The sequence below is a fragment of the Lynx canadensis genome, chromosome X (genome assembly GCF_007474595.2).
Source record: "Lynx canadensis isolate LIC74 chromosome X, mLynCan4.pri.v2, whole genome shotgun sequence".
NCBI classification, from domain to species: Eukaryota; Metazoa; Chordata; class Mammalia; order Carnivora; family Felidae; genus Lynx; species Lynx canadensis.
In genome coordinates this window covers 12,695,684-12,720,149 of record NC_044321.2, presented here as the reverse complement: position 1 = coordinate 12,720,149, position 24,466 = coordinate 12,695,684, and the positions used below count along the sequence as shown (strand labels likewise).

At 42.6% G+C, this 24,466-nt stretch overlaps 1 protein-coding gene and 1 pseudogene across 3 annotated transcripts in view; one reads left to right on the top strand and one right to left on the bottom strand.

Moving 5' to 3' along the window:
• The first annotated feature begins 3,546 nt into the window (after nucleotides 1-3,546).
• Nucleotides 3,547-24,466, top strand: part of CTPS2 (CTP synthase 2) — a 101,547-nt gene continuing 80,627 nt past the window's right edge. Inside the window, exons 1-4 of one of the 3 annotated variants that reach the window (XM_030305533.1) lie at nucleotides 3,547-3,619; nucleotides 9,386-9,590; nucleotides 14,856-15,026; nucleotides 16,566-16,666. In XM_030305533.1, coding sequence (XP_030161393.1) covers nucleotides 9,425-9,590; nucleotides 14,856-15,026; nucleotides 16,566-16,666 — 438 coding nt within the window. In that variant the 5' untranslated portion in view covers nucleotides 3,547-3,619; nucleotides 9,386-9,424. Of the gene's footprint in view, nucleotides 3,620-3,842; nucleotides 4,111-9,385; nucleotides 9,591-14,855; nucleotides 15,027-16,565; nucleotides 16,667-24,466 lie in introns of those variants that run through there. The other 2 variants (XM_030305532.2, XM_030305531.2) reach the window with 2 other exon arrangements.
• On the bottom strand, nucleotides 20,979-21,985 carry LOC115507679 (annotated as a pseudogene).

The window sequence follows — 24,466 nt, the reverse complement described above, 5'->3', positions numbered from 1 at the left end:
ATGCTTAACTGAGCCACCCAGGTGCCCCATACCACTGTTTGTTTATCAATTTATGTGTTGATGGACATAGGGATTGTTAATCTTTAAATTGTGGTGGTAGTATTGTGTGTATTTAAAGGAGTTTTTATATTTTAGAGAGTTGTACTGAGATATTTACCAATGAAATGATAGGATGTCTGGCATTTGCTTCAAATTAATACAGGATGGGGGGAAATGGGTAGGGATATAGGTGAAACAAGCCTGTCCAGGGATTGGCAGTTGTCCAAGCTGGTGGTTATACTTTATGTCTGCTGCTCTATACTTTTATTTTTTCCCATAATAACATGTAAATAAACAAAAAAACGAGTCAAGTAAACAACTACCCCTCCAAACAATTCATGAACATATTTCACAAGCACAGTCTCAAGCAATCCGTTGGCAAAGGACACCCATGATTCCTCCTCCCACCATTTTGAAAAGAGTAACTTAGTTCCAGTGACTTGTGTGAATACTTGGGGACACATTGTGATAGATTATGATTCTGATTTCCCTGCTCTCCAATTTTCCAGCCTGAGGTATATTTACAATTCAGGTCCAGGACTTTAGCTTAATAAACCCAAACAGCTTTATTGAGATATAATCCACATACTACGTAATTAATGTGTTTAAAGTGTACAATTCAATGGTTTTTGGTATATTACTCTATTAATTTTTTAAATAGCAATAAAATATATATTAAAAAATCTGCCATTTTAACTATTTTTAAAGGTACAATTCAGTGGCATTAATGACATTCCAGCCTGTTTTAGAGTCAGACCTCTTAGGACCAGTGTTTTCTAGGATTTGTGTCAGTGAGAACCTGAAGGTGGTCAACACTTTATTGAGAAGGGATATTTGGTTCAAGTATGATAGAAATGAGCCTAGAATTTCAGTCAGGAGCTTACAGGAATGAAGATTCTAACTTCACCATCTACTAAATGAATAACCTTGACTTGTTATTTGTCCTTTCTTCCCTTCAAGTTTCTTCACCTGCAAAAATATACTGCCAGGGGCGGGGGTGGGCTTTCAGTAAGCAGAGGTAGGTCCCAGCCTATTCCACTTTACTTTTGCTTTATCTCCAGGAGCACCCAAAACCACAGTGAAGGCTGTGTTTCCCAGGGAACAGACAGTTTTACAATTGTTCTGAAAGGTAGAATTCTTCAAAATAAAAAGACTGTAAAAGAGCATGAGCCATCTACTTAATGGCAGACTTCTTTATCACCTCTTTTTTATCCTTATTGCTATGCTGGTAGTAGGCCATTAATAAACACTTGTTGAATGAGGATATTCTCGTCCCACCCAAATCAGTCAATCTGAATCCTCTTATCAAATCTGTTTTTCTGCTAGATCCACTCCCCCCCCCAATTTTGGGTTAATAATACAATAGTTATCATAGTAATCCCTTTGTATTCACAAAATATCTTTTATCTGTTAGCTACATAGATGAATAGACTAAGATAAGGATAAGACCCCACATCTTGTGGTGAAGAATCTGGCTTTGGGGGTAAATGTTTTACAGTGACTTTGCCACTCATATTAACTAATGTACCTTTGGTCAGGAAACTTCACATCTCTAAGCCTCAGGTTATTCATTACAGAAAGGGGATCATAGTAATTGTCCTGGTTATAAAAAGGGAATGAAGTATTGAAATGTGGAAGGAAGTCTTACATATGTGGCAGGTAAGTATCACCATTGATGTCAACCCATTTCATAAATGTTCTTTCCACAGGATCCTCTGGGAGACTTGTTTCATAACAAACCTCTCCATGCCTCCAGCCTTCAAAGGTGTTTCCTCCTTTTCAAAAAATGTATTTATTGGCTTTCATGAAGACTTCGGGCTTCCATACAGTTCCTACTGAGTGGAGCCTCTGTTTATTTTTCCAGAAGGTGACATCACCGTCCCTAGCTCCTTCCTGCTTCTTCCTTGACACTACTCTGTCATCCTTGGTGGAGAGAAACTCCCCTTTGCTTTGAAACTCATCTAATTTTTGCCATGCAACCCTCCAACCATCCTTGTTGCTGTCCTGTCATCTGTTAGCTTTGGGATCACTCATCCACATTCGCTGAAGATTTGGTTTCTTGGCCTCCATTGGCTCATCCAAGTTCAAAGCCCTCACTGTCCCGCGCACCGGCCTGGTGGGTGCTAGGTCCAATTTCAGTGGTGCCCATCTCATTTGACTCTATTTTAGCTGTCAGACCCTAAACTGTATCATCTCCTGGAATTACTTACCCTTTGAAGTCTCCAATGCCAATCCCACACTCTGGTGACAATGTGCCAGCTCCCTTATTCCCATAGTCCCTTTGTCTTCAGTTCTCTTTTCTTTCTCCTAGTCTGTCAGCTCCACGTTGCTGTCAGTCCTTCCCTGCGTGGACTAGACTCTTAGTGCATTACCATAATCAGATTCTCTCAGGCCCTTAACTGCCTCACTCTTTTTCCCTCTACTCAGCCCACAAACTGCTTTAATCATAAATATCCATATTTATAGATCTACCTATATAGCTGGCAAAATCATAGCTGGCCACCGTTACGCAACAGTGGTTATGACTCCTCTAGGTCTTCAATGACACTTGTCTCACTTGGCACTCTAGTGACTCTCGCTGGTTATTCACAATTTTCACCACTTTCCTAACTCTTCTATCTCAATTCCCATCGCTTCTATTGTCCAGTTAGATCCTTTCTCCTTCAGCGGTTTGTGTTCCTCCCTTTGCCTTAAAAACGTGTGTCCTCTCCCAGCCCCAGCCAGCCTCCAAACACTTTTTAAAAAATATTTTTTATGTTTATTTTTGAGAGAGAGAGAGAGAGAGAGAGGGAGAGAGAGCACAAGTGGGGGAGGGGCAGACAGAGAGGGAAATATAGAATCCAAAGCAGGATCCAGGCTCTGAGCTGTCAGCACAGAGCCTGATGCAGAGCTCGAACCCATGGACCTCGAGATCATGACCTGAGCCCAAGTCCGAATCTCAACCGACTGAGCCACTCAGGCGCCAGAAATCCTCCAAATACTCTTATTAAACAGTCTGGAAGCCCTGATTGTCCTTTCCCAACCCAGCTTCGCCCCCTCTCCCCTTCACTAGTACTGTTTGAGGAACTTTACTGATTTGTTTTATTAAATATTTTATTTAAAACTTTAAAAAATGTTTATTATTTTTGAGAGAGAGAGAGAGAGAGACAGAGGGCGAGTGGGGGTGGGGCAGAGAGAGTGATACTCAGAACCCCAACCAGGCTCCAGGCTCTGAGCAGTCAGCCCAGAGCCTTGTGCAGGGCTCGAACTCAGGATCGTGAGTTCATGACCTGAGCGGAAGTCCCATGCTTAACCACTGAGACACTCAGGAGTCCCCAAAATTGTATTCTTAAGTAATCGCAACACGCAACACGGGGCTGGGACCTACAATCCCCAGATCGGGAGTCGCAGGCTCCACCCAGCCTGGCGCCCCAAGGAACTTTAATGATTTCAATAGACGTGTCGAGCTGCCTCCAGACTGCAAGCCCCTCAAAGGCAGGAATCGAGTTTTATTTGCGTCCTCTTCTTAGCGTTCCTGCAGTTCCTGGAGTGCAGTAAGGGTTCCACAAACGTTTGTGACAGCGTGAAGCTCTTTACAGTGGTGAGAACTGGACGGGAGGACCCAAGCCAGGGTGTCGCCTTGCCTAGAGGCAGGGGCTCGCCGGGAACGTGGCGTTCACCCGCGCTTCCGAAGTGCCTCTGCTAAGTGAGCCACGGAGGGGAGGAGCAGTCCCCGGGCTGAACGAGGCCTGGGGCCAAGTGCATCCAGGGCGGAGGGTGGCGGGAAGCTGTCTGTGCCTGAGGAGTCACTTTTTAGGTGCTTGTTTTGGAACATTGCACAAACGCGGGTGCAAACCCCAAGCTCACCAGCGTGAGTCAGCGGGGCCGGCAGCAGGAGGAGAGGGAAAGGTGGGCGAGGAGGGCGCCGCGCACCCCGAGGCCCGCGCGGGCAGCGGGAAGGACCCGGTGGCGACAAGGGACACCCCTAGCGGCGGCCCCTTCCCCAGCCCTACAGGTGAGCGCGGGCCCGCCGCGGGGCGGAGCGCGCCGTCCCTACTGGCCACCCTCCCGGCGCCACCACCACCGCCGCAGGTAACCCCCCTCCCGGACCTTCCCCGGATCCCCAGGGCCTCCGAGCCCCCAGCCCCGGCGCGCACGTGGGGCCGGGCGCCTTTGTCCGCTCGCCGATGGCGCCCGCGCCGAGCCGAGAGGGGCCGGCAGCCGGGCGCGTCCCCGCACCCCGCGCACGCAGACTGCCGGCGGACGGCGGACGGGCGGGGGCCGGGGCTGCCCTGCCCGCGCCCAGTGCCGTCGGAACCTGCCGTGCGGCGGCCCCGCGATCCGGCCTCCCGAGCGTCGCGTCCCCTGGGTGCGCTTCTCCCCGCACGGGCCTCGGAAGGGGGCGCCGGGGCAGGCTGCGCCCCGGGCCCCATTTCTCCCTGGCCTCGGGAGCCGGGAGAGCCCCGAGATGGCGTTGGCGGAAGTGAAGCCCCGCGTGGAGTGAAATGGCCTTTCTGTCCCCTCCCCCGCCTGGTTCACTCCTTAAACAACGACCCTAGCATTTTCCCCAGAATAGCTGCTAAGGGCGCACTGTGGCTAAGTACGCAGCTGTTACAAAATAGCTTTCTTTTTGCAGCAGTTTTTACGGATTTGATGTGTAATTTACATGCAACGAAATGCACCCATTTTAAGGGTGCAGATCAGGGATTTGACAAATTATACACCCGTGTGATCGCTACCCCAACTTTGACGTAAACCATTTACATCACCCCAGAAAGTTCCCTCGTGCCCCTTTCCAGTCAATCCACCCCCCCCAACCTGCCTGATTTCTATAATAGCTTAGTTTTGCCTGCTTTAGAACTTAATAAAATGGGATCATTCAGGAAGTACTCTTGTTTGTGACTAATACGTTTTAAATGGCTGTCACTGAGAAGGTGTGTCTTGGTGCTTCTGACATTTTTAATTGCTCAAGGCCCGCAACTGTCCAGTGTGGCAGCCACTGGCCACGTGTGGCTCTTGAGCGTTGGAAATATGGCGAGTCTGAATTGAGATGTGCTCGAAGTACCAAATTTTGAAGACTAGTACAAAAAAAAAAAAAAAGGGGTGTAAAATACCTCACTAATGAATTCTGATATTGATTATATGTTAAAATGATACTATTTTGGATACATTGGGTTGAGTAAGATATTGTTAAATTAACTTCATCTATTTCTTTTTACTTTTTAAATCGGCTACTACTACTAAATTTAAAGTTACACCGGTGGTTCCTGTAATGTTTTTATTGGACACCAGACAGAGCAGCTCTACACACTCCTGTTTTACAAACTGTTTTACAAACAGTTCCGTTCACTGCATATTAAAAAAAAAAAGTAAATGAAAACTTTAGTCTTCAAATGGTGAAGAACATAGATTCAGGGAAGTAGCCTAAAGAGCCTGATTTTTCTTACAGTTTTAGAACTTTGCTTCAAACTTACTGCCTTGCTTACAAGTCGAAAGGAGTAGGTGTCTCTTCGATATTAAGTTACATTTTCAAGAAGAACATTGTAAAATATCTGATGTGCTTAAAAATGGTTATCTTGTGCCTTTGAAAATATAAAAAAGTAGTAATTGCCTACAGCCCAACCACCTAAGTATTAAAATTTAGCTTTTTGAGGTACTTTTGATAAGTTTTCATTAAAAAATATAATTGAGATCATGTATTCGATTTTATATCCTTGTATATAAGGGAATTTTTTGTGAAAAATTCTTAGGCTTTTTGACAACCACATAATGAGACTTCACATGAATGCACTCTTGTTTTCAATGGCATTTTTTGATTTTGCTAACTTTCACAAATAGGAAGTCATTTATTTTTATTTTTATTTAAAAATATTTTAATGTTTATTTAGTTTTGAGAGAGAGAGCGCAAGCGGGGGAGGGGCAGACAGAGAGGGAGACACAGAGTCTGAAGCAGGCTCCAAGCTGTCAGCACAGAGCCCGACAGGGGGCTGGAACCCAGGAACCACCAGTTCATGACCTGAGCCCTGAACTACAGAGGGACCCCAGGAAGTCATTTTAATAGTGTCACAGTGCAAGTATAAGTTACAGTTACAGCAGTGCTCATTTTGTACCGGAACCAAATGAGACTTTGTTCAACCCATGCCCAGCAAGCCAATAAAAACTGACACTGAGGGGCGCCTGGGTGGCGCAGTCGGTTAAGCGTCCGACTTCAGCCAGGTCACGGTCTCGCGGTTCGTGAGTTCCAGCCCCGCGTCAGGCTCTGGGCTGATGGCTCGGAGCCTGGAGCCTGTTTCCGATTCTGTGTCTCCCTCTCTCTCTGCCCCTCCCCCGTTCATGCTCTGTCTCTCTCTGTCCCAAAAATAAATAAAAACCGTTGAAAAAAAAAATTAAAAAAAAAAAAACTGACACTGAGCTTTTTGCAGTAAAGGAAGATAGGCTATTTATTGGTGTGATGCTACCTAGGAGAACAGGGAGCTAATCCTCTAAAGTTCCTAACTCCCTAACGGTTTGCAAGTGAGGGATTTTAAGGGCAAGATTTGGGGCAGGGATCTCCTGAGAAGGTGGATGCCATGAGATCATGCTAGCAGGTGCTCGGGTGCTCCTTCCTCTGACTTTGTGTTTATGTTGGAGATTTCATTAGGTACACCTGGTAATTACGTCTTTACTTGTAAGGGAATGGAGTTGCAATCCTACGGGTTCCTTGGATTGCTGTTCCTAGTCCAGCTGCGGCTAGGGGCAATCTGACCTCTAGTATTCATTCTTTCCTCTCAACTGACAAAATGCACGCTGGCTTCAATTTGCCCCTTAATCCCATAGGAAAGGTGAAGTCCAAGAAGGCAGGGGTCTTGCCTTTTTGTTCATCCCCATAGCCCCAGGACCTGGGAACATGTCAAGCATAATAGACATTTAAGAAACACTTGTGAGCTGATTGAATGGTGAGCAGAGTGCTGTGAAAAATGCTAACGGCTAACTTTCATTGAGCACTTGGGCACTCTCTTTGTAAATGCCCACATGCCCGTATACCGCGGGCACTATTATTATGTCTGTGGACTGCACAGGTAGGGAAATTCAAGGTTTAGAAAAGCTGAAAAAGTTGCCCAGGGTCAGAGTTGTAAATAACAGAGTGAACATTTGAACCCAGGCTGTCTGACTTTAGAGGAGGGGCACTTATCAAAACAGAAGAAATCAACAGAGGAGTGGGTAAGGGAGAGCTGTGAAGAAATTACCCCTATAATGACCACCTGGCCCAGTGCGAGTGGAAAGAGGCGAATATTCAGATGTACTGTGGATCCACAGGAGGACCATTCTGGGTTTGGACTGATTGTGAATCTTTTATGCTAAATTTAGCTGCAGTCAATGGAATGCCAGCTGGCTAGGGAAGGGGAACAATGGCACTGGATGTGATCACCTGTAGTGTGTAGACAAAGGTAGGTCCAGGCACTTAGGGAAGCCATTTGGGATGGGACATATGTGTATAAAAGTATATACTTATATGTATGTGTATATCTATATATCTATATCTGTATGCTTTTTTTAAGTTTATTTATTTATTTGGGGCAGGGAAGGAGAAGTGGGGGAGGGAGAGAGAGAATCCCAAGCAGGCTCCACACCATCAGCACAGACTCTGATGCAGGGCTTCAACTCACGAACCGTGAGATTATGACCTGAGCCGAAATCAAGAGTTAGATGCTTAACCGACTGAGCCACCTGGGCTCAGTGTATTTTGTATGGCTTCATGTATATTTTGGATGGCTTCAGTTTACTTGCCTTGACCATGGTCGACTAGTTTAAATTGAACTCAGAGCTCTGAAGTGAGGTATAACCTTATACACCTTCAAATCATGATAGTTTGTTTTGAAATAAATTACAAAATCAGAATGGGCATCAGCTGACCTCTAATCTATAGCTCATTCAATCCTCACAACCACCTATGAGATTTTTTTAAATGTTGGCTTATTTGAATATTGATTTTTTTAAGAAAACAGACTTCGTGTTTTTGAGCAATTTTAGGTTCATAGCAAAACTGAGCGTAAGCACTGAGTTCTCATATATCCCCTTCCCCCACAGGCACAGCCTTACCCACTGTCAACATCTGGAACCAGAGTGGTTCATTTGTTACAACTGATGAACCTACATTGATACATTATTATCATCCAAAGTCCATTAGACTACATTGGTGTTTGCTTTTGGTATTTTACATTCTGTGGGTTTGGACAAATGCATAATGATGTGTATCCACCATTAGAATATCACACAGAACAGTTTCACTGCCCTAAAGATCCTCTGTGCTCTGCTTATTCATCCTTCCCTCCCCCTAAACTCTGGCAATCACTGATATTTTTATTGTCTCCATAGTTTTGCCCTTTCCAGAATGTCAAATAGTTGGAATCATACAGGATGCATGTAACATTTTCAGATTGGCTTCTTTCGCTTGGTAATATGCATGGCAGTTTCCCCCATGTATTTTCATGGCATGATAGTTCATTCCTTTTTAGTGCTGAATAATGCTCCAAGGAACTGCTATTTTTTTTTAAGTTTATTTATTTATTTGTGGGGGTGGGGGAGTGGAGAGAGAGGGAGAGAACATCCCAAGCAGCCTCCATGCTGTCAGTGCAGAGCCTGATGTGGGGCTCGATCTCACGAAAACGTGAGATCATGACTTGAGCTGAAGCCAAGAATTGGATGCTTAACTGACTGAGCCACTCGGGCGCCCTGGGACTGGTATCTTTTATCCTATTTCACAGATAAAGAAACAGGCACAGAGGGGATTAGTAACTTGCCCAGATACAATCAGTACAGATCAGTTTGATTATAGGTCCTTGTCTCTTCTGGGGCAGGTGGGTGGCTCAGTTGGTTAATTGTCCGACTTCGGCTCAGGTCATGATCTCGTGGTTCATGAGCTTGGGTCCTGCGTCAGGCTGTGTGCTGACAGCTCAAGGCCTGGAACCTGCTTTGGATTCTGTGTCTCCCTCTCTTTGCTTTCCCCTCCCCCTCCCCCTCCCACTCCGTCTCTCTCTCTCTCTTTCTCTCTGAAAAATAAATAAACCTTAAGCAAAAATTTTACCATGCCTCTGAATTCCATGAAAATTTGGTTTCTCGTGATGAAAAGCAAGAGTTTTTCACGTGACAGAGTTGGGGTAAATGGAAAATCAGGGCAATGGAGCCAGCCACTTTGCTTGCAGAAAGTTTCCACAGCTTCCTGCATATCGACGAAAATGGAAAACCTAGAAAATAAGATTTTGTTTCAAAAATTTACTTTATATGGAAAAATGCTGTCTGCTTTTGAAATTCTGGTTTAACCCCCTCCTGCTTGACTGGTTTGAGAATATGTTTCTCTTCCCTGACCCTTAATTTTATTATCTTTCAGATTATATCTGGGTGCTGGCACCTAGCCACTCATCTCCCAATGAAGTACATTCTGGTCACTGGAGGGGTCATCTCAGGCATTGGTAAAGGGATCATCGCGAGCAGCATTGGAACGATTCTCAAATCATGTGGACTCCGAGTCACTGCCATCAAAATTGACCCTTATATTAACATCGATGCAGGCACTTTTTCACCTTATGAGCACGGTATGAGAGAATAATTTCCCCGTCTTATAAAGCATGGGGTTAAATTGCAGTTCTTTCTTGTATTTTGGGTAATTTCTTTAGGTTAGAGTTCCAGAAGTAGAGTTGCTGGATCATACATTATGAACATGTGTATGAGGATACCATTTTGATTGTACCTTTTGCAGTACAAATTATGTTTTTCATTTTACAATAGAGGTCATATAGTTCTCTTAACATTTCATTGTTAAGAGAAGTCAGACAATATAGATCATATTGACAGTTATATTGACAATATAGACTGTCATGAAGAAAATAAAAATCATCCATTTCCCACCACTTGGGGCAACTATTAGTAATGTTGACATTTGAGTGTATATGCCAATTACTTTTTTTTTTTAATTTTTTTTTTCAACGTTTATTTATTTTTGGGACAGAGAGAGACAGAGCATGAACGGGCGAGGGGCAGAGAGAGAGGGAGACACAGAATCGGAAACAGGCTCCAGGCTCTGAGCCATCAGCCCAGAGCCCGACGCGGCCAATTACTTTTTAAAAGATATTAGCACTTACATACTTTCTTTTTTTTTACTATTTATTTATTTTTGGGAGATAGCGCACACGAACAGTGGGCTCTGTGCTGACAGCAGAGAGCCCTATGTGGGGCTCAAACTCACAAACTGGGAGATCATGACCTGGGCCAAAGTCGGCTGCTTAACCGACTGGGCCACCCAGGAGCCTCTAGATACTTTCTTTTTAAACTTTTTACATGCAAGCAGGAAAGTGCATAGATCGTAAGTGTACCACTTGATAAGATGAACATACTGTGTAGCTGGCCCCCAGATCAAGAAACAGAAACCCCTCCTTGCTCCTTCCATCTTTCCCCACCAGAAACCACCAAGGTGACTGCTATCCTGTCTTCTAACACCATAGATTACTTTTGCTTATTCTTTTTAGCTTTATTCTTTTTTTACTTTTTCATCTTATTTTTATTACATACTACGTAATACACTGCGTGCTGCATAACCTACTAGTAGGGATAGATGAGCATTAACAGAGTTATTTTTCAACAATTAGGAAAATGCTTCCTTAATCAATGTTCTCTAAACTTTTTGACACATCGTAAAGATTAACTCCAGACATTACTTTTGCTTTTTTTTTGAACTTTAAATGAATTGGATCTTATAGTCACACTAGTTTTTAATCTAATTTTTACAACAATGTAATGTGGACATTTATATATATTTTATACTCTTAAAGGCTGCACACAATCTGTACAATAATAGGAAATAATTTCCAGTGTATCAATATTATAAATAACACTGTGATGGAAATCTTGAAGTCTTATTTTTTTAAACATAAATGCCTGTGTGCAGAATTTTTGATGTCTCATATGCTTTTCAGGCTTTTGGCGTATGATGTATATTACCAAAGGTTTTTAGGCTCATGATCCCTTATCTATAACTCTAAAATCAAAAAAGTTCTGAAAACTTAGAATTCTTCATAAGTTTGTAGTTATTTATAGTCTTTTTTCAAAAGTTTTGAAAATTGAAAAATCTTCATAAAGGTGTGGCTATTTCTAGTCTTTATTCTACTTGGAATATGTTTTGATTCTTTTTTTAAAAAAATAAGGTTTATTTATTTATTTTGAGAGAGAGAGAGAGAGAGAGAGAGAGAGAGAGAGAGAGAGAGAATGAATCACAAGCAGGTTCCACGCTGTTAGCACAGAGCCTGATGCAGGGCTCGAACTCATGAACTGTAAGATCATGACCTGACCTGAAATCAAGAGTCAGATGCTTAACCGGCTGAGCCATCCAGGTGCCCCCGGAATGTGTTTGATTCTTTATTTCACTTGGAATGTGTTTGCATTTGAAGTGTTTTCTAATATATGGAGAGTTTTCTATAGTACCTTTCCATAATCTGAAAAACTTCAAATTTCAACTTCCATCTTGTTTCCAAGAATTTTCTGATAAAGGCTGTGTATCTGCACCAATTTATATACACATCAACTGCATAAGAAGACCTGTATTTTTATATCCCTGCTGAATATTATTCTTTTTAAACTTTACTAACCGGAGAGAAAACCAAAACACAAAACAAAACTAAAAGTATCTCATTGTTCTAATTTGGATTTCTTTGATTTTCATTTTGTCTGTGGAATGACTTATTGAAGTCAATGGTAGATTATATTTTTGTTTGAAACCATTACACAACTTCCTTCTGTGGAGTAAATTTCCTTGTCCCATTGACTTTGGACTTTGGTCATGTACGGTGGTTCAATCGTCCAGGCCTGTTTGGAATTTTCGTGGTTTTGAAACTGAAAGTCCAAACCCTGGGAACCCTATTAGTCCTGGGTAAACCCGAGAGAGTTTTTCCCTAGGAGACATTAGTGAATGTGACATCTGCCTTGTTGAAGCAGAAATTTTCGGTACCGTGGCATGATCTGGCTCTGTTTCTTTGGTGCTTGTGCTCTCCTCCCTGAGAATTGCCTGCCCCGTGTAGGTCTGGGTCCTGGAATGAGACGGAGTAGACGCACAACTGCCCCACAGCCCCCATGTAACTCAAGGGAGAAATCAATAAGCATTTTGTAAGTCACTAAAATTTTAGGGTTGTTTGGTGTGCAGCAAAATTGGCTAATGCCATGTGCTATGCCAATTTTCCTTTGGATTTTTTAAAATGATTTTCAAGAATACTTTATGTAAAGTGTATTAACCTATATATATACACACACACACATATATATATACACATATATATATATATAGTTTTACTCTATTTGAAATTTGCTTTAACGTTACCTCTGTTTGTCACTGATGAATTTCAACTTGCCATTTATGTGATTAAATATATCAACTGTTTCCTTTATGGTTTCTGCCTTTGATGTCACTTTAGGCTTCTCTGCCACAGGAATATTTAAATACTCATCTATATTTTCTTATGGATCTATATTTATAGTTTCATTTCCTTTTGCTTTAACATTGATAACACATCTGGAATGTATGAAGATGTAACATAATTTTTTTTCTTTTTTCTTTTTTTTTTTTTTTTTTGTTTTGATTAGCCAACTATTCCTAATGTCATTTCTCAAAGATTTCATCCCTTTTGTGCTGCCTGGAAATGCCACCTTTTATTATCTACTACATTTTTGTCTCTACTTAGGTCTATCTTTGTCCTCTGTTCTGTTCCGGATTTCTGTGTTTATTCCTGCCTATTATTTTAATAGCTGCAGCTTTTTATTATCAAGTAGGTCAGAGCTCTCCATATTCCTTTCTTCTTCCTTTGTTTTTTTTTTTCTGAACTCCAAAATGTTTGTTGTATACAGAATTAACTTAGGAACCATTGTGTTCAACTTTACAAGAAGTTGCGTCGGAGTTTTTGACAAAAAGTTCTTTAAATTTATGCATTAATTTGGGGAAGAATTGAACACCGAAAATATTGACTGACCCATTCAGGAGCTTTAGAAGCAGCTTTCCTTATTTTTATGCCTTCTTTATTTGTCTCTGAAGTAAGGTTTTTAAGTTTCCTAAATATAGACCCTATGTTTCTTTGAAGTTTATTTCTGAGTGGTTTATTTACTTTGATTTTGTGATGCTGCTCTTAGGTTTTTTATTATTATTATTTTCAGGTCCTATATTAAATTCTTTTATGTAGTAGGGATCTTTTGGATATTTTGATTCTGTACATTTGTGGATGCTATCTTATTCCATCTTTATATATATTGGAATATAGGTATGCATATGTATTTCGATCTTCCTTTACTCACTGTTATTCATTACAAGGGCTTTTTATTATTTTTTGTGTGCTTTGTTTTGGTAATCACCTGTTTTTCTAGCAAATTAACTTTAGGGTCACCCTCAAGTTGAAAAAATATGTTGGAATTTTTATTATAACTACACTAAATCTAAGAATCTGTTTTGTTTATTTATTTTTAAATTATTATTTTTTGCTTATTTTTGAGACAGACACAGAGCACAAGCTGGGGAGAGGCAGAAAGAGAGGGAGACACAGAATCCGAAGCAGGCTCCAGGCTCTGAGCTGTCAGCACAGAGCCAGACTCAGGGCTTGAACTCACCAACTATGAGATCATGACCTGAGCCGGAGTTGGATGCTCAACCAACTGAGCCACCCAGGCTCCCCAGAACCTGTTTTAAAGACTTGTCATTCACATTTTCTCTTTCTCTCCTAGAAATATAATGCTTATGTACTTTTAAATTTTTAGGAATTTAAAATTTCAGGACTTTAAAAATTCAACTGGGTTTGGCCTGAATCAACTAAAGAGATTTCAGAGATCTTCCCTTATGTGTCAGAAGTTAAGATGATCAAAGTAAAAAGACTCCTATAGATTGATGATTCCTCATTAACATGAGACAGTGGAATTTGGAGTGGAAATGAAATTTGGGGAATGTGAAAATAGTGCTATTTCATTAGTTTGGTCTCTTGTTCTTTAAGTTAGAGATCTTCCTGACCTCACGTAGGTACTTTCTAAGGTAGACATGAATGAAGGTATAAAAGGTTTCTGAGGAGTGCCTGGGTGGCTCAGTCGGTTAAGCATCCGACTCTTGACTTCGGCTCAGGTCATGAGCTCACAGTTCGTGAGTTCGAGCCCCGCATACGGCTCTGCACTTTCAGTGCAGAGCCTGCTTGGGATTCTTTTTCTCTCTCTGCTATTCCTCTGCTTGTGCACTATCTCTCTGTCTCAAATTAAATAAACTTAAAAAAAAAAAGGTTTCTGATTCTGTTTATAAGCTAACCAACCTTCTTTTTTTGGTGTGAACATCTTGAAATCAGAGTAAATGATGTAATTTCCTTGATCAGGGAGAGGTTCAATTCTTACAAGGTGGTTTTTGAACACTGGACTCCCAATCAGTGCCCTCAAGCAACAGCAGAGACCTGGAGACATGCGCAATAGTTAGCACAATCATCCTTGTGTGATTAAGTCTTTATCTCTGTCCTTTTTCAGGTGCCGTTGTGCAGGTGGCTGGTTGCACACACTGGCTTTTTTGCCTCACTTTAACTAAGTTGCCCTGTTGGCCTGCTGGGGCCCTGCTTTCCATGTATTGTCTGTTTAATTGTGGCTTAAGATTCCTGAGATGGGAATTAAAACGTTCTTGTGCCAATTCCAGAATCCAGGACACTCATGCTTTGAAGTAAATTGCTATTTACCTAATGTGGGGCTCGAACTCACCACCCTGAGATCAAGAGTCGCACGTTCCACCAACTGAGCCAGCCCGCCGCCCCGAAAGCAAATTTGTAATATTTACATTGCCTTTTTTTTTTTTTTTTTAATCTTAGGTGAGGTATTTGTCTTAAATGATGGTGGAGAAGTTGATTTAGACCTTGGAAATTATGAACGGTTCTTGGATATTAACCTTTATAGAGACAACAACATCACCACTGGGAAGATATATCAGCATGTGATCAATAAAGAGAGGCGTGGTGATTACCTGGGGAAAACAGTACAAGGTATTCTTTTCCATAAAGGTTAGCGAGACCTGTGTGCTGAGCACCTGCTCAAAATAGATGTGAAGATGAGAAGGTCCCTGAACTCTACAAGTTCCAATCCTTTTCATGTCTCTGCTTTCTTTTCCTCTTTGTTTTATTCAGAGGTGTCTACTTCACCCTCCATGTTCTTGATTGTATTTTCATCAGTCTTTTTGTTTATTACTAATGTCATTGTTTTTCCTAGTCCATATATCTGTCTTTAGCTTTTATGTATAAAATCCATGGAGAACCATATTCATCACTTTTACCTGATTGAGATGCAGATTTTTTTGGTTTGTTTTTATTTTGTCTGTCTCCTTTGTTCTTGTATCTTTGCATGGATCATACTTACTCCACTTTGAAGGACAGTGTTGGGGATGCACTGGGGGATTGAACTGGAGTTCAATGGCTGGTTGGAGTGGCTGGTAGTATGGTCTGACCCTTTTTTCACCAAGCCTTTTCCTGAGTGGTAGGATTCTCTTTTGTCTTAAGAGAGACACCCTGTCCTCCCTTCTCTCCCTCCCATCCCCACCAACTCTAGTACTCATACGTTCCCACATGGTAGAGTAAAGGTGATAGTTCCCCATCTCCTGTAAATCACTTACACGTTGGAACCAGCTGAGAAGTAGACATGGGGGTTGGATGGATGGACATCAAAAGATCAGCCGTGTTATTACTGAAACTGGATGGTGTGGCTTAGGTGTCAGCTACCCTTGTGGTTTCTAAGTTTTCCCCCTGAGTGTAGATCTTGGGAGGACCCATGGGAGGGAGCGTTGCTGCATGTATGTGGGTTGTTCCAGATGTACTGGTTGGTGACGACTTCCTGCCATCTCGAGGGAGCAGCAGGTGTGAGGTAGAGCAGGCAGCAGATCCTTCCTTGCCTCAGCTTCCCAGAGGGCGACGTTCCTGCTTCGTGTAGCCCATTAAGTTAGTTGGCTGTACCCGAGAGGATGTCGCCTTTCTGTCTCTTCAGCAGAGATCACTAGCTGCAGGCCTGCTCACCACCTAAGGGACCTTTGGGCCTCAAATCCTTGCTGGGCTGTCACCTTTTAGCCTCTTCACCTGACGTGAGCAGCCACAGGCCCCTGGTCAACATGAAGATCTCATCTACACCCTGAGCAGACCCGTCCCCACTGGTTGGTGGGCTGTGGGGCCGGACCACTCTGCGTCTTTCTTCCCCGTGGGGTCCAGCATACAGTACCCTTGACAGCCCTCCCTGCAGGTTTTAGTTGACATTATGGATGTTTCTAGTTGAATCAAACATGGCATTTCTCTTTTCTGTTTCTTGTTCTCCGTGGTCAGTCAGTTTCAATAGAAATGACATAACATTTAAGTGATTAAATCTATATTGTGCCTATAATATTCATTTCAGTGAGATGGATAATAACATGAGAAATGTAATTTGTCTCATTTGCCAAGTGGCTTTCAGGTTATTTGGGAGGTCTAAAGACACAAATACGTTCCTTTCTCCTTGATAACCATGAAATAAGCTTTTGTGCTAATTATTCCTTCTTTCTACAGTTGTCCCTCACATTACTGATGCTGTCCAGGAGTGGGTTATGAATCAAGCTATGGTGCCTGTGGATGGTCATAAGGAAGAGCCCCAAATATGCGTTATTGAGGCAAGCATAGAAATTTTTGTTTTGTAAACTTATATCCTGCTGGGTTTTTAAGCATCTAGCCTTCATTCATTCAGCACATATGTATAGACGGCCTCCCATGTGCTAGACACTGTGCTAGGAGGTGGGATTACAGCAGGGAATGACATGGATGGTCCCTGCCCTGGTGGTCCCAGATCAGTGGGCAAGATGAGCACTAAACACGGTGAGTACTCTTGGGATCGGTGCGCAGCCACCTGCATGTGGAGAGAAATCAGTTGCATGATACATTCTGGTGAGTGCTCTTTGAGTACTGTCGACTCTTGAACAACTTGGGGATTAAGGTCGCTGACTTCTCCCCTCACCCCCGGTTGAAAATATCCCTGTGTATCCATGTGTAACTTTGACTTCCCCCAAACTTAACCACTAACAGTCTACTGTTGACCAGAAGCCTTACCAATAACATACACAGTCAATTAACGCATACTTCGTATATGTATTATGTACTATGTTCTTAAAGTAAGCTAGAGAGAAGAAAATGTTATTAAGAAAATCACAAGGAAGAGAAAATATGTTTACAGTACTCTGCTGTATTTATTTTAAAAAGCCATGTATCAGTGAACCCACACCATCCAAACCCATGTTGTTCAAAGGTCATCTGTATTTACAAAGTGCTCTGGAAGTAGAGAGAGACGGAGTTAGGGAAATCTGATGGTGGTGGCGATCTGGAAGTGAGAAGTGAGTATTAGCTGCTTAAAGAAAGAACACAGTATTTGAAACCTATTATTTGTTTACTGTTTCCCTTCCTCTCAATGAATGGGAACGTGCATGTACTCCTTCTCTAAACGTCAGTTGACCCAATTGCTAGGCAAGACAGCAGAATAATGAACCATTTAGTTCCTATGGACCGCCTGCACAAATTCAGATTTCTGTTGTGACTTCCAAGTAGTATATAGCTCAGTGGTTAAGAATCTGGACCCAGGTGGCTTGGGTTCATAGCCAAGCGGCGCCACTTACCAGCTGGATGACCTTGGACAAGTGTGCTTCTGTGTGCCTCAGTTTACTCATCTGCTAAATGGGGATAATGTTTTGAGGCTTAAATACGACACTTAGTAGTTAGAATGGTGTCAGATCTATAGTACGTACTCAAAAATTACTGGCCACTATTAAGATGCCTGTGTGACTTTTGGCAAATTATTTCTCAAAGCTTCAATGTACTCATCTATAACATGATAATTATGTAATATTGTAATATAAACCAAATGATATTAACAGGGTTGTTGGGAGGATTAAGTGCAATTATATAAAACACTTGGCATGTCAGGCATTCACATTTTGTTAACAGAGCTGATAAACTTAACATAAATGTGCCATGCTATCATTTATTAACCATAGATCATACTACCGTAGTAGCATACTATTAAGTATGTTAAACTTCATATAAATGTATAAGTGTGCTATGCAAAAGTTTCTCTCCCTTGCTATTTCTTCCTTCACAACTGATGAGGAAAAGAGAGGGTGCTTTCTTCAGAATTTTTTTAAAATTGGAGTATCAGACACAGACACAGGAAAGTGCACATATCATAGGAATATAGCTTGATGAAGTTGTATAAACTGAACATACCTGCATAACTAGGCTGGCTTCTCTTAAAACGTATTTCTTGGGGCGCCTGGGTGGCGCAGTCGGTTAAGCGTCCGACTTCAGCCAGGTCACGATCTCGCGGTCCGTGAGTTCGAGCCCCGCGTCGGGCTCTGGGCTGATGGCTCAGAGCCTGGAGCCTGCTTCCGATTCTGTGTCTCCCTCTCTCTCTGCCCCTCCCCCGTGCATGCTCTGTCTCTCTCTGTCCCAAAAATAAATAAACGTTGAAAAAAAAAAATTTAAAAAAAAAAAAAAAAACAAAAAAAAAAAACGTATTTCTTTTTTTTTTTTAATTTTTTAAAATTTACATTTATTTATTTTTGAAAGACAGAATGAGACAGAGCATGAGCAGAGGAGGGACAGGGACAGGAGACACAGAATCCGAAGCAGGCTCCGAGCTGTCAGCACTGAGCCTGATGTGGGGCTCGAACCCACGAACTATGAGATCATGACCTGAGCCAAAGTCGGACATGTAACTGACTGAGCCATCCAGGTGCCCCGAAACATATTTCATATCTAATACAGTGAATAGTTTGCAAACAGATTGAGGCAATGATAAAGGCAGAGTGTAAGACAAGGGAAAGGCAGATAAAAGCTCCAGGAAGAATAGCATCTGATATGAGAACTGGGACATAGCGTGACTCTTCAGTGAAGGAGACTTATGCAGTCAGTCTGTTATATGAATTTTCAGGTTTTAGAATCGATCCCCAAGATGCATCAGAGAAGGCTTCAAAGCAGGGATGTAAATGTCATCAGCTTTGAAAAGAGGATTTGTGAGGTGGAGACGTGGCGGGTGCTGGAGAGGGAGGCAGGGAGAGGGAGATAAGAACCTCATTTTCCATTGTGAGGCAGCTGCAGATAACTGGTAGTGGTTGGCAAAAAAAAAAAAAAAAAAAAAATAGACGCAAAAGTGTCTCAGGTTAGGAAAGTAGCCAATAGAAGTAACGATTGAGATTGCCGCCTGGGGATGGGGCGGCAGAGAGCTTCGGCCTCATCCGTCACAGGAGGAAGTCGATTTGTGTTTTTATAGAAGGTGTCTGAAATGGGCAAGTTAAGAAAGAGTCAAGCGAGATGGTGTTTAGAGATGTGGAAGAAACCAGCAGAAGAAATCGTGAACGAAGGAGTTAAAGCGCTTGCCTTGGAGAATCTGGATTTGGGAGAGGGAGAGGTGGGGCACAGGACTCCTGCTTTTTATTGTGTGCTCTTTCGAACAATTTGATTTTGTTGGGGCACAAGAATTCCTGTTCCCTTCGAGGTCCTTGTGGCTGAACTAAGAATCAAATTGGCATGAGACAGAAGAAAACCAAATTTAATAGCGTACACGTGGGCAATCCGCATAGACATGGCAATTCCAAGGGGAGTCTGACACAATGAAGTATATATGTCATCCTGAACTGAGGAGAAGTGGGTAGGTGTCTGGGTCTGCAAAGGGAAGGAATGTAACCTTCAAGAGGATGGAAAAGAGAAAATGCTGGGTTAACAAATGTTTACATTTGTTACACTCAGAAACAGCGAGACACAGAGAGGAATTTGATCAGACTTTGCTGAGTTCCTCCCTGTCTACCATAGTTCGTATCAGGATATAGTTATCTATGGTGATAGCTCTCTTCCTGGAGCAGGTCCTCTATCACAGTTCTACTTAGGTAGTTGTAGGGTAGGTAAAGAGCTTTTTCTGAATCTGCTGGGTCTTGATTGCTTTTAACTTAAAATAATCTTTATGTCAGAGTGGCCCATCTTGGAGTGGCCTGCCTTTGGCCCCTACAATTTTTTTAAAGTAATCTCTTTGACCAACGTGGGGCTTGAAGTCACAACCCCTAGATCAAGAGTTGCATGCTCTACTGACTGAGCCAGCCATGCACCCCAGGCCCCTACAATTTTTAACCACGTGCATGACTTTTGACTTTTAAAAAACTACTTATTAATGTCAGCTTGAAGATGCCATTTAGCAATTTCAGTATCTTAAAGTTCAGCCCAAGGATGATTTCATTCAAGCCTGGAAGAAGGTAGGACAAGTCCTCACACCTCTGGTTTATGCAGGTTAACCTCGTTGTCTCCAATATGGTAGCTGCTCGCCCCATGAGGCTGTTCAGCACGTGAAATGTGGCCCATCCTAATTGAGATGTGCTGTGAGTTTTAAATACACACTGAGCTTCAAAGACAGCATAAAAAGAAGAATGTAAAATACCTAATAACTTGGGGGTGCCTGGATGAGTCAGTTGGTTGAGTGTTTGTCTCTTGATTTTGCCTTGGGTCATGATCCTAGGGTTGTGGGATCGAACCCTACCTCGGGCTCCATGCTGAGCATGGAGCCTGCTTAAGATTCTCTCTCTCTCAGGGCGCCTGGGTGGCTCAGTCAGCTAAGCGTCTGATTTCAGCTCAGGTCATGATCTCATGGCTTGTGGATTCAAGCCCTGCTTCAGGCTCACTGCTGTCAGCCCAAGAGCCCGCTTCGGATCCTGTGTCCCCCTCTCTCTCTCTGCCCCTCCACTGCTCACGCTCTCTGTCTCTCAAAAATAAATAAACATTAAAAACAAAAGAAAAAGAAAAATGTTGACCACGAGTCAGTGATCAGGATCAATTACTTTCCCCCTCCATCACTTATACTGGACATGCTACACATCCCTCCCATTTTGTTCACTCCCAGAGATGCACAGCTTCCACTTTGGTAGTAGCTGCTATTCGCTGCTGCTTGGCTGCCTATGCAATGCTTGATTGGAAATCACTGGAATTTTCCAGTAAAACTTGGTCATATCCACTCATGTTGCTCTGGCCACCATGGCCACCTCCACAACCACCACTCAGCCACTGACTGGCCAGGCCACCGTAACTGGACTGGTTTGACAAGCCCATGCCTCCCATCGTTTGGCTACCATAAGTCCCCACCGCTTGCTCCCGCTGTAGAATTCAAGAAGAGTTCTATGTATCTGTGTTGCGTATTTGCTTTGTCTTTTGACGTAGCTGCCACAGCATCTTCACGAGTTGCAAACTCGACACCTGCTTCACCAGCGACTCTGCCATCAGAACCAGCTTCAATACGTACTCTCACAGGGTTGAGTGGTGAAAAACAATCATAAATGTCGTTCTCAGTAGCTGTGTAAGATAATCCCCGCGTGTGTACACAATGTCCCGTTGTGCTCTGGAAAGTAGAGCCACCCCTCCATTATCTCTGATCAGACATTCCTGAAAAACAATAATTGAGGTCTCTTCCAAATCCGTCTGACCCAAATCCATAGCCATCATTATAGCCATTATTTAAAAAAAATTTTTTTTTATGTTTATTTACTTTTGAGAGTGAGAGAGAGAGAGAGCACAAGCAGGGGAGGGACAGAGAGAGAGGGAGACACAGAATCCGAAGCAGGCTCCAAGCTCTGAGCTGTCAGCACAGAACCCGACGTGGGGCTCGAACTCACAGACTGTGAGATCATGACCTGAGCCGAAGTCGGACGCTTAACCGACTGAGCCACCCAGCTGCCCCCATCATTATGGCCATTATAATCATCATAGCCTCCGCAGCGTCCACCGTAAGCCCCTCACCTCATCTGTTTACAGCCAGCTCCCCTGCCAATGCCGTGATAGCCTCTGCCAGCTCCAGGTCTGTGGTAGGGACCTGGCTGCGGCATGGCCACAAGCCTTTGTGGTGGATCATAATGAGTTCTAACTTCAGCTCGACTGCTCTTTAAGATTTTGATACACCTGTGCCCCATTCTTTCCTTGTGTTTCTTTAGAGCCTTTTCAGCTATGAAATAACATTTTGGATATATTGGGCTACATAAAATATAATGTTAAAATTAATTTCTCCTGTTTACTTTTGTTTGCTCTTTTGAATGTGGCAGCTAAAAACGTTAAAACATTGGGCGCCTGGGTGGCTCAGTTGGTTAAGCATCTGACTTCGGCTCAGGTCATGATTCACGGTTTGTGAGCTCGAGCCCTGCTTCAGGTGAACTCGAGCCCCACTTTAGGTAAAAACGTGAGCCCCTCCTCTTCGGGTGAGCCCTGCTTCTCTTTCTCTCTCTCTCTAGCTCTTTCTGCCTCATCCCTCGCTTGCACCCTCTCTCTCTCTCTAAAAACTAAAAAACCAAATTTTAAATATTTTAATTTTTATTGGAGAGTGCTGGTCTAGCACTTTCACTAGATTCTGCTGTTCTAGCAACAGGAAAGGCAAAAAATAGCCTTTTTTTTTTTTTTAAGACTATTAACCTTAATCACAGGAAAATTTCCAAATGGTCATGTGTATGCATGTTTTTGCCTCTGCTCTTTTTTTTTTTTAATTTTTTTTTCAACGTTTATTTATTTTTGGGACAGAGAGAGACAGAGCATGAACGGGGGAGGGGCAGAGAGAGAGGGAGACACAGAATCGGAAACAGGCTCCAGGCTCTGAGCCATCAGCCCAGAGCCCGACGCGGGGCTCGAACTCACGGACCGCGAGATCGTGACCTGGCTGAAGTCGGACGCTTAACCGACTGCGCCACCCAGGCGCCCCAGCCTCTGCTCTTTTTTAAAAAATAAATTATCATCACAGAAAAGGAGAAGGGGTAAATCTATTTTTTTTAATGTAATTGAACTGCCTTTGAACATCATTAACATATAAGCCCAATTTGACCTTGAGAAGAGCCTTCTTAACCCTTCTTTTTCATTTTGTCTGTTTTTTAGCTATTGCTTAAAAAAATTTGTTTTTAAATTTTTTAATGTTTATTTATTTTTGAGAGAGAGAGTTGGAGTGCAAGTGGGGAGGGTCAGAGAGAGGGAGACACAGAATCTGAAGCAGGCTTCAGGCTCTTGTCAGCACAGAGCCTGACGCGGGGCTTGAACTCACGAACCACGAGATCATGACCCGAACTGAAGTCAGACGCCCAGCCGACTGAGCCACTCGGGCGCCCCTAAAAAAATTTTTTTTAATGTTTATTTATTATTTTTGAGAGAGAGAGAGAGAGAGAGAGACAGAGTGCGAGTGGGGGAGGGGCAGAAAGAGAGGGAGACGCAGAATCCGAAGCAGGCTCCAGGCTCTGAGCCGTCAGCACAGAGCCCAACACAGGGCTCAAACTCACAAACTGTGAGATCATGACCTGAGCTAAAGTCGGACGCTTAACTGACTAAGGCACGCAGACGCCCCTTAGCTATTGTTTTTTGAGAATCATCCTTGAAGAAAGCTTTTACGTTTCCTTCTGGGGCCAGCACACCTGATTCTCTTTGTCATCATTTTACAAAGTTGCATACTACAGATTTAGACTCTTAATTGTTGAAGATTCCACTTGTACAGTAAAATCAAGAATTCTCAATGACATCTCAAATTAAACTGAAATTTCCATCCCATTAAACAACAAGCAAACATTTTAGGCCTGTACTTGCATATTGTTCTTTTTTTATGCCTTTGTTCTTTATATTAATTTTTATCCTGTTCTTGAATTGATTGGTTTGGCTTAAAAAAACATTAATTTGGCGCTGAATAGGCACTGGTCCCAATGCTAGCTGCTAGCCATAGGAAGGCAAATATGACCCGAGCCCTGCTCTTCAGGACTCCTCGTCTTCGTTTTTAGTTTCTTGGAAACAGAGAAACTGTGACAAGTTGTCCCCAGCAAAGCTCCTTCTTCATATAACCCTGACATTCATATATTTGCTTAATGGACACTAGATCAGGCAGCCTTTTAGGCTCGTTTTAAGTTGTGCTCAACATTTGTGTTTGTGCTCTATTTAAGCTTTTGAAAAAAAGACCACCAGGCTGATTTTCAGTTTTAAGCGTGTAGAAGCTGTTGAAATGTCTCCAAAGCCTTTTGGTGAGGCTCTTACTTCTCAGACCCGTGGAGCTGACAAGCTTTATTTGTATTAGTCCAGGTTATCTCCACATACACCTGAAATAATTTATGCCTGGCTTAAAGGAATAAAAGGCTTCTTTCTTTCTCTCTCTCTTTCTTTCAAAAAAGAAGAATCCTTTCCTTAAAGGCAAAACAGACATTGCACATCTCATAAATTTGCTGTTGCTTTGATTTCAACTTTGGATAAGTCTTAAAACATTGTTATGGGTGATATTTTCCTTGTTGTGTGGGGGAAATAATGAACTTAGGAGTATTCTAGTAATAATACAGAAGGCTTCTGATGACAATGATGGTAATCGAGAGCCAGAGGAGTGGTCATGGGATCTTCCAAATTGGCTGAGACTGTGCAGTACCACTGTAAGCCATGTGAGGGCA